The sequence below is a fragment of the Microchirus variegatus genome (genome assembly GCF_963457635.1).
Source record: "Microchirus variegatus genome assembly, chromosome: 2".
NCBI lineage: Eukaryota > Metazoa > Chordata > Actinopteri > Pleuronectiformes > Soleidae > Microchirus > Microchirus variegatus.
Window position 1 is genome coordinate 43,352,666 of NC_139803.1, and position 10,628 is coordinate 43,363,293.

At 38.9% G+C, this 10,628-nt stretch overlaps 1 protein-coding gene across 5 annotated transcripts in view; it reads left to right on the forward strand.

Annotated features, from left to right (window-relative positions):
- Positions 1-7,245, forward strand: part of ppfia2 (PTPRF interacting protein alpha 2) — a gene marked incomplete at both ends in the record, with an annotated part of 150,434 nt that extends 143,189 nt beyond the window's left edge. For 3 of the 5 annotated variants that reach the window (XM_083885936.1, XM_083885935.1, XM_083885937.1), the window contains 6 exons: positions 869-966; positions 1,047-1,222; positions 2,905-2,973; positions 4,471-4,627; positions 4,796-4,852; positions 7,187-7,245. In XM_083885936.1, coding sequence (XP_083742062.1) covers positions 869-966; positions 1,047-1,222; positions 2,905-2,973; positions 4,471-4,627; positions 4,796-4,852; positions 7,187-7,245 — 616 coding nt within the window. The remainder of the gene's footprint in view (positions 1-868; positions 967-1,046; positions 1,223-2,904; positions 2,974-4,470; positions 4,628-4,795; positions 4,853-7,186) is intronic. The other 2 variants (XM_083885938.1, XM_083885939.1) reach the window with 1 other exon arrangement.
- Positions 7,246-10,628: the final 3,383 nt, after the last annotated feature.

The window sequence follows — 10,628 nt, forward strand, 5'->3', positions numbered from 1 at the left end:
ATGCATACATGTATACATATATATGCACATATACAATATATAAACACAAATACACACATACACAAATATATACACACATACACGTGTATATATGTGTACACGTATATATACATATATGAACATATATACACACACGCACATACATACACAAATATATACATATATACATATATATACACATGCATACATGTATACATACATATATACATGCATACATTTATACATACATACATACATATATTTACATGCATACATACATATACATACATATATACATGCATCTACATACATATATACATGCATATATACATGCATAATTTATACATACATACATATATACATGCATACATATATACATACATATATATACATGCATACATACAAATATATACATGCATACATACATATATACATGCAAACATACATACATATATACATGCATACATACATATATACATGCATAGATGTATACATACAAACATACACATGCATACATGTATACATATATATGCATATATACATATATAAACACAAATACACACATACACAAATATATACACACATACACATGTATATATGTGTACACGTATATATACATATATGATACATATACACACATGCAGATACATAAATATATACATATAAATATATATACGTATATACAAATATATATATATACATATATATACACATGCACATACATACACAAATATATACATATAAATATATATACGCATGCACATATATACACATATATACATATATATATATACACATATATATAAATATATATACACACGCACATACATACACACAAACACATATACACAGATATATACACACATAAAAATCCACGTTTTCCCTCTAGAACAAGTTTACAGTATGGAATCATGGGTCTGAAGAAGCTCAACTACGACCGTAAAGAACTGGAGCGACGCAGAGAACACAGTCAACATGAGATGAGAGGTGAGTTATTACCACGATAATAAAAACTAATATTTTAAATCTACTGCCTTTTATAACGCGTTGTGTGTTTTTACGCGCAGACGTCCTCGTGTGGAGCAACGAGCGCGTCATCCGCTGGGTCCAGAGCATCGGCCTGAGAGACTACGCTAACATCCTGCTGGAGAGCGGCGTGCACGGAGCTCTGGTCGCTCTGGACGACAACTTTGACTACAGCAGCCTGGCACTGCTGCTGCAGATACCCACACAAAACACTCAGGTACCACAACAACAACAACACAAAACACACACAAAACACTCAGGTACCACAACAACAACACAACACACACACAAAACACTCAGGTACGACGACAACAACAACACACAAAACACTCAGGTACGACGACAACAACACAAAACACACACAAAACACTCAGGTACGACGACAACAACGACAACAACACACAGGTACCACAACTTTGACTACAGCAGCCTGGCATTGCTGCTGCAGATACCCACACAAAACACTCAGGTACCACAACAACAACAACACAAAACACACACAAAACACTCAGGTACCACAACAACAACACAACACACACACAAAACACTCAGGTACGACGACAACAACAACACAAAACACACACAAAACACTCAGGTACGACGACAACAACAACACACAAAACACTCAGGTACGACGACAACAACACAAAACACACACAAAACACTCAGGTACGACAACAACAACAACAACACACAACACACAAAACACTCAGGTACCACAACAACACACAAAACACTCAGGTACCACAACGACAACACAAAACACACACAAAACACTCAGGTACGACAACGACACACAAAACACTCAGGTACAACAACGATGACAACAACAACAACAACAACAACACAAAACACTCAGGTACCACAACAACACACAAAACACACAAAACACTCAGGTACGACAACGACAACACAAAACACACACAAAACACTCAGGTACGACAACGACAACAACAACAACAAAACACAAAACACTCAGGTACCACAACAACACACAAAACACACAAAACACTCAGGTACGACAACGACAACACAAAACACACACAAAACACTCAGGTACGACAACGGCACACAAAACACTCAGGTACGACAACAACGACAACGGCACACAAAACACTCAGGTACGACAACGACGACACACAAAACACTCGGGTACGACAACAACACACAAAACACTAGGTACGACAACGACAACAAAACACTCAGGTACGACAACGACACACACAAAACACTCAGGTACAACAACAACGACACACACACACACACAGAACAGCGATCAGGTACAACAACGACAACACAGCTCCTTTAACCTAAGATCTACATAGCAACATCACTGTTAGCCTCACTGTTTAGTGCTGGAGCTAGCTCATTGTTCATGCTAACATTCATACTATTAGCTGCTAGTTTATACTAATATTAGCTTCGTTTGTAATACTAATATTAAATCTTGTTTTTGGTTTTTGTTTATGCTAATATTCATTTATACGTAATTTTCTAACAAACTTCAAACTGTGTTGATGCTAATGATCAACACTGCAACTCTGACAGGAGATTAGCCTCGTTGTAAACCAACATTTCCTTCTTGTATGTTTACGTTTTCTCTTAGCATATACAGCTAAATATAAAGATGCTAAATGTGGACTTAAATCTCATCATGTGCCACCTTCAGTCCAAAAATAGAAGTGCGTTGATATCGGGCGTCTAAAAAAAGAACTCGCAGATTTGCCAAATGTCACAGTGTGAATTTCCACCGCAGGGATAAAGTGGATGTAGCGCGTCAGCTGCTGCTGTTAGCGCGTCAGCTGCTGCTGTTAGCGCGCCGCTAAAAATAGCTGCTGCTGTGAAAACTGTGCTGAATGTGTGTGTGTGTGTGGTGTATTTTTACCTCGCTCTCCTCAGGCTCGTCAGATTCTGGAGCGAGAATACAACAATCTTTTGGCTCTGGGCACCGACAGGAGGCTGGACGAGGTGAGCGCAAAACCCCCCCCCCGTGAGGCGAAACGGTGTCACTGCAGCCTGAGGAACTGTCAATCATCTCACAGAAAATCAGATTCACATATTTATATTCAAGAGGTTCAAGCATCACAGTAATGGAAGTTAATGGATGTCTGTATTGACATATTTATGTACTTTTGTGGACGCCAAACCATAATTTTGATGTTTTTGACGCCTAACTACGATGTTTTAGAACGCACTATTATACGCACTATTATACTATTTCTTCACATATTTACAGACCATTGACAACTAAAGATGATTTATTGACCTTTTTTACACCTAACTATCACGTTTACATGACTTTTTTGGACATCTATGATGATTTCTTGACACTTTTGCACCCGATTATCCTTTACATTTTTGCATCAAATGATGACGTTTTTATGCCTTTTAGAACCCTGTTTTGTACTCTGAGGTTTTTGGACGCCCTTCTTTACTGATATTTCTTTACATATTTGGACGCCCTACCACATTTTGACACCTAAATATCACATTTTCATGACTCTGTTGGACGTCTAAGATGTTTTCTTTACATTTTTGCACCCAAGCATAATGATTTATTGACTTTTTTGACACCTAACTATCACATGGTTATGACTATTTCGGACATCTATGATGTTTTCTCGTTGTTTTAGAACACTATATTGTACTCTGAGGTTTTTTGACGCACTTCTTTATTGATATTTCGTTACATGCCATCTTTTGACGTTTTTGACATGTTTTCACAATGTTTTCATGACTTTTTCGGACATCTATGATGTTTTGTTGATGTTTTTGACAGCCAATTATGTCTTCATGACATTTTTGATTTCTTGACGTTTTTGACACTAACTATAATGTTTTCATGACTTTTTTTGCACATCTAATATGTTTTCTTTACATTTTTGCACCCAAGTATGACAATTTCTTGACTTTTTGGACACTTTTGATGTTTTCTTGACTATGAGGTTTTTGGAAGCCCTTCTTTATTGATATTTCTTTGGACACCCTACCATATCTTGATTATTTTTTTATGATTTCTTGACATTTTTTACACCCAACTACGATGTTTTTATAACTTTTTGCACATCTTAGATGTTTTCTTTACATTTTTGCACCCAAGTATGATGATTTCTTGACTTTTTGGACACTTTTGATGTTTTCTTGACATTTCTGACACCCAACAATGATGTTTTCATGATTTTTTTGGGCATCTACAATATTTTCTTGACGATTTAGAACACTGTATTGTACTATGAGGTTATTGGACGCCCTTTTTTATTGATATTTCTTTGCATATTTGGACGTCCTACCATATTTTGACGTTTTTTAACACCCAACTATGACGATTTCTGGACTTTCTGGACACTCATGATGTTTTCTTGACATTTTTGACACCCAACTACGACGTATTTGTGACTTTTTCTTGGATACTAACTATGTCTTTGTGACTTTTTCGGGCGCCTAACTAACTTTTTCGTCCGCCAGTGCGACGACAAAGACTTCCGCGGCCCGTCGTGGAGGAGACAGTTCCCGCCCAGAGACGTCCACGGTATCAGTATGATGCCCGGCTCGGCGGAGACGCTGCCCGCCGGCTTCCGTCTCACTGCGACGTCCGGTCATTCGCGGAGGATGCCCCCTGAGGGTGAGTCCCTGCACCTACACCTATAATCCACATATAGACAAACAAACGAGGTTATTAGATGACGGAGAAGCAGCCCGGCTGAAGGCGAAGGAGCTGCTGCTGCTTCTGCCGTGTTTTGTGACGATGTCTCTTGTTCTCTCTGACTCTGTGACGACTGCGGCTCCGCAGTCCTCTATGACGCCATGGACGGGTGTCCTGACGACATGTATATGGATTGGTATCAAGGTCAGCTATGACTCCAGTGACGACGGTTCTGGGCCTGTTTGCACTGCATTACTATCAATATTCTGACATAAACTCTCTCCCCCTACAACCACACTGTCCCCCGCTGTGTCTTGGCTTTTTTTTCTCTGTGGTCTTTCACCCTCATCCAGGCTTTTAGCTAGCACGGGGTCCAACTTTTCGCCTTGATGCGTCTAGCTTATTCGTGTAGGATGCAAATTGGTAAAAATGGACGCCAAAAATTCCGAATGGCCGACTTCCTGTTGAGTTGAGGCCATGGTTACAGTCGACTTTTTTGTTCATCTTGGTCTATAACATCTTCCCACCAAGTTTCGGGAAATTCGGCGAAATTCAATGTTTGGCAAAGTCATACGGCACTTCCTGTTTTGTGGCGAAAGAAATTGCCAAAACGCTGAGAGTTACCATGGCCGTGCCGTTTGGAATCCGCAAAACCTTTGAAGTGTAGTGCACAAATTGGCATGATTTTTTGTTGGTACGTCAAACGCACTCGGACGAGTTCGCTCATTTCGCCAAAAATGGACGCCGAAATTCCAAATGGCCGACTTCCTGTTGAGTTGAGGCCATGGTTACGTTTGACTTTTTTGTTCGTCTTGGTCGATAACACCTTCACACCAAGTTTCGGAAAATTTGGTGGAACTTGAAATTCGCCAAAACCCGAGGGTTGCAGTGGCTGCACCTTTCAATAACTTTTCACCTTTGATGTGTCCAGTACAAATTGGCATTTTTTAAAAAATGTTAGTACGACAAACGCGCTCGGACGTGTTCGCTCATTTACGTAGGGTGCAAAATTGCCAAAAATGGACGCCAAAAATCCAAATGGCTGACTTCCTGTTGAGTTGAGGCCATGGTTACGGTCGACTTTTTTGTTCGTCTTGGTCTATAACATCTTCACACCAAGTTTCGGGTAATTCGGTGAAACTCAATTTTGCCTCTGTTTTCACCTTAGGGGGCGCTATAGAGTAGTAGCGCACGGGTCCGGAAACTTCATCGCAACATCGCATTTTAGCCACACCTGACCCTCGAAAATGACCAAAAATCGCTGGCAGAGCATCATGTGAAGATGTCAAACAAAAATGGACGCCCTCTAAAACAACGCTAGCTAAAAGCCTGCCCTCATCTCTCTTCTCTCCTTCTTCTTCTTCTTCTTCTACTAATCTATAAACGTCTCACCTAACAAAAGCTGTGTCCGGTCACATCACGACAGTCAAGTCATGGAGCAGAGCCATGCTTGATGGCGCTATGTAAAGTTTACGTAGGAAAAAACGTAAACGTTAGCTTAAACTAACGCCGTCTGTATCCTTCGTTATCCCTAACCCTAACCCCCGCTGTTAAGACGGAAACTGGCTGAAATTGGATTTTGTTGAAGGTTAATATTCGTTTGTTACAACTTTTATTGTCACGTTTATCCTCGTAGGAAAAGCAAAGATCGGAGCAGTCGGACGATCAAAGAAAGTATTTTCAGGTTTCTTTGCTCCGGACGACAAAGAAATCGTTAAAACGTGAATATTTTTTTGGTTTGTTGACAAAAACGAGACATTTTCCCAGAACAAAATGTCATCTAAAGACTGTGTTAAGGGTGCAAATAACCATAGTTTTCTTGATCGTTTGGTGCATAAAACGATCAGAAATGACGTTCTCGAACGCCTTATTTTGTCCACAAAACAAAAAAACTACTCAGTTTGAACGATTTCTTCGTTTACACGGAGCAAAGAAACTGGAAAATATTCACGTTTAAGAAGCTGCGGAAAAACCTGTAGTAATCTCCGATTTTTCATCATCGCAAATGTGAATATTTTCAGGTTTTTTTGCTCCGTAAAAACAAAGAAATCGTTAAAAAAAAAATTTGACCCCATCGTTATTTTCAGGTTTTTTCATAAATGAGCTAAGACTCGTAGAATCGTCCGTCTGCTCGTCCATTTTTGCCTCTTCCGATTTTTCCCAGATTTGTTAGCGAAAAAAAGAAACCACGACCGAAACTCCAAGTTTTGGCTTCTCCATTTGAAACCGTTGACTTTGGACATTTAAAAGTCAAAAAAAACGACGCTAACTTGACGTTAGCGAGTTGTAACGAGCTGGAATTAACCTTTAAAGCGCTGCAGATTAGCAAACGTCCTGCAGCTAATTTAAGCCAGTGTTTTTGCGTCAACTCTGTCTTTATCTCCCGTTTTGTGTCTCGTTTGTTTTTACCTCGTCTTTGTCGGACAAACGGACGAAACTTTGAGTCCGTGTGACGTTAATTTTTTAAGTAGAACAAGAAGCTTCTAAAACAGGAAGTAATAAATAACAAACTGTCTCCCTCTCTGTCTCCCCCTACAGTCGGAACGTCTGCGGTGCAGCGGCTGGACAGCTCCTCGGTGAGAACCTACTCCTGCTGAGAGGAGGAGGAGAGCGACCGTTAACTGTACACTGTATGTAACACAGTTTCACGACAACAAACGATGCCGTACAACGCTTCAAATACGACTAATCATCGCACTCTCTGCACGGCAGGCTAGCTTAGGGCGTTAAGATGACGTAGAAACTAAACGTTAAACATCAAAACCCTGAAGGAAACGCGATCAAAACATCGTATTAGTCTCAAAATGGCTGCCAAACAAAATGGTTTCTGAATCAGTAAAATACTCACCGCTGCAGTCACGATGTCCACACGTTCAGGTTCAGCTAGCCGCCAACATTCAAAATGGCCGACTTCCTGTTGAGTTGAGGCCATGGTTACGGTCGACTTTTTTGCTCGTCTTGGTCTGCAAAATCTTCTCACCAAGTTTCAGGAAATTCAGTGGAACTCAATATTTGCCGACGTCATAGGGCACTTCCTGTTTCATGGCGAACGGTCGAAAGTCGCCAAAACTAAACGAAATTCGTTTTGAATCCACAAAACCTTTTGATAACTTTTCATCTTTGATGCATCAAATACAAATTGGCACTTTTTTTTTTTTTTAAATGTCGGTACAACAAGCGCGCTAGGACGAGTTGGCTAATTTACATAGGGTGCAAAACGCCAAAATTCAAAATGGCCAACTTCCTGTTGAGTTGAGGTCATGGTTACTGTCGACTTTTTTGTCCGTCTTGGTCTGTAACCTCTTCCCACCAAGTTTTGGGAAATTTGATTGAACACAACGTTAGCTCAAGGCATAGGGCACTTCCTGTTTCGTGGCGAATGGTCGAAATTCACCAAAAGGGTTGTGGTGGCCATGTCGTTTTGAATCCGCAAAAACTTCTGTTAGCTTTTCACCTTTGATGTGTCTGGTACAAATTGGAGCGTTTTTTTTACGTCGGTATGACAAGCGCTTGGGCTCCAAAATTCAAAATGGACGACTCCCTGTTGAGTTGAGGCCATGGTTACGGTTGACTTTTTTGTTCGTCTTGGCCTAAAACATCTAATCACCAAGTTTGGTGCAGAATAATAATAATCACAAAAGTTATGTATTGCAGCTTTAAATTAATTGATTAAACCGTCGATTTTAAACCTCATTAAAACTTGTTTTTTTTTTGTTTCTTTCAGGTGCAGTTCTGAGTGGACAAGAACAAAAACTATTCTGACAACACGCACTGCCAAGAAGCCCCGCCCTCCTCTCCTAGTCTCCGCCCCCTCCCCCCCTCCCTGTAACGTAGGCACCAGTTGCCGGTGCTAAACCCCGAGTCCTAAGCGTTTCTAAACCTTTTACATGTACAGTAAACTTTGTGGAGGCATAAACGTTCTGTGTTATTTCTTCTACAGGAGATGTCGTAGGTTTATCTTGTAAATTAATATAAATATTTTTTTTTTTTTAAATATATATATATATAAATATATATATATATATACAAACAAACATCTATGTATAAAAAGAGTTTGTGAAATTGAAAACAAACACAGAAAAACACCTCCTCATGTAGTGGACCATAGATTAATATATGCTGCTCTTTAAACGTGTCTCCATGTTAAGCCCCGCCCCCTTTCCCCGACTTCCTCCCGATCGTTTTGTACATACGGTTTTTATTTTTTCACGCGTGACGACGATTATAAACGACAAACCCCCCCGCCCCCTAGTGGCGAAACAAGGAGGGGGGGGGGGGGGATGGGGGCACGGCGGGCACGCGGCGCGAAGGTTTTTAGCGTTTTTAACGGTAGTCGAACGCACCGGAGCGTAAAAAAACGCGCAAAAACGAGCACTTTGACACAACCGCATCAACTCAACGGACCGTTTTCGGGGTCGCCAAGGACACAAAGGACGACGAAGACGAGGACGCCGTCGCACAAACACACTTTCCTCTCAGAGAACAAACGGGAAGTGATTTTTTTTTTTTTTTTTAACGCACTCGGCCGACGCTAGCCTTCGTCGCGCGTCATCGGGAAACAGGAAGTGCAACGAAAGACGACGTGAGCGGCGTCGAGTTTGTGACTTTTTTTTAAAAAACCTGTTTCTTGCTGTGACTCAGAGACGTTTTGGTGTAAAGACGTTAAAGTCGTTATTTTTTCCCGTCGGTTCACGTTTTCTTTAACGTCTTTTTTTAAGTCGAGACGAAGAAGTCTTCAGTGTGTGTGTGTGTGTGTGTGGTTGGGTTTTTTTTTTGTTTGTTTTTTTTTTTTCATCGTCCATTTGCACGAACAACGAAAATGTCTTTAATTTTGTCTCCGTGTCCGGATTCTTTTTTTTTTTTAATTTATTTATTTACTTCTTGTACTTTTGGTCAAAAGTGGTGAAAAACACAGAGTTTTCATTGTCAAATAAAAACAAACACTGTCGGTGAAACAAGAGTCAAATGTATGTTTGTTTACTTCATCGTTACAAGATATAAACAAAACAGCTGTTTATGCACCAGTGTTCAAATATGTCCCATTTACTGTCAAAGTATTGTGCGCATATACATAAACGTATATATGCGCATATATATGGTATACATGCATATGCATATATATACGTATGTAAATATATATGTATATATATATGCATTCGTACGTATACACATATACGTACATGTATGTGTATATATGTACGTACGCACACATATACACATACATATACGTACGTACATATATACACACACATATACTTACGTACATATATACACACACATGTACGTACGTACATATATACACATACATGTACGTACGTACATATATACACATACATATGTATGTACATATATACACATACATGTACGTACATATATACACATACATGTACGTACATATATACACATACATGTACGTATGTACATATATATACACATACATATATATGTATATATATACATACATATGTATACACATACATACACACACATATGTATACACATACATACACACACATATGTATACACATACATACACACACATGTGTATACACATATACATACATATGTATACACATGTAATGTATATACACATACATACATATGTATATACATATATATACACATATAACACGTGTATATATGTATATATATATATATATATGCAAATGTAATGTATATGTGTACGTATACAAATACAAGAAACATACTTGCAATGTTTGTTTATATACATACATACCAACTTATATATACACATATGTATATGCATATATATATACATACATATATGCATATATATACATATATACATACACATACATACAGTGCATACATATATATACACACATACACAAATATATATACACACATATACATACACATATGTATATATATACATTCATATATATACACACACAAATATATATACATATTATAGAAATGTGCAAAAATCTAATCTCACTGTCGCTTTAATGACAACATA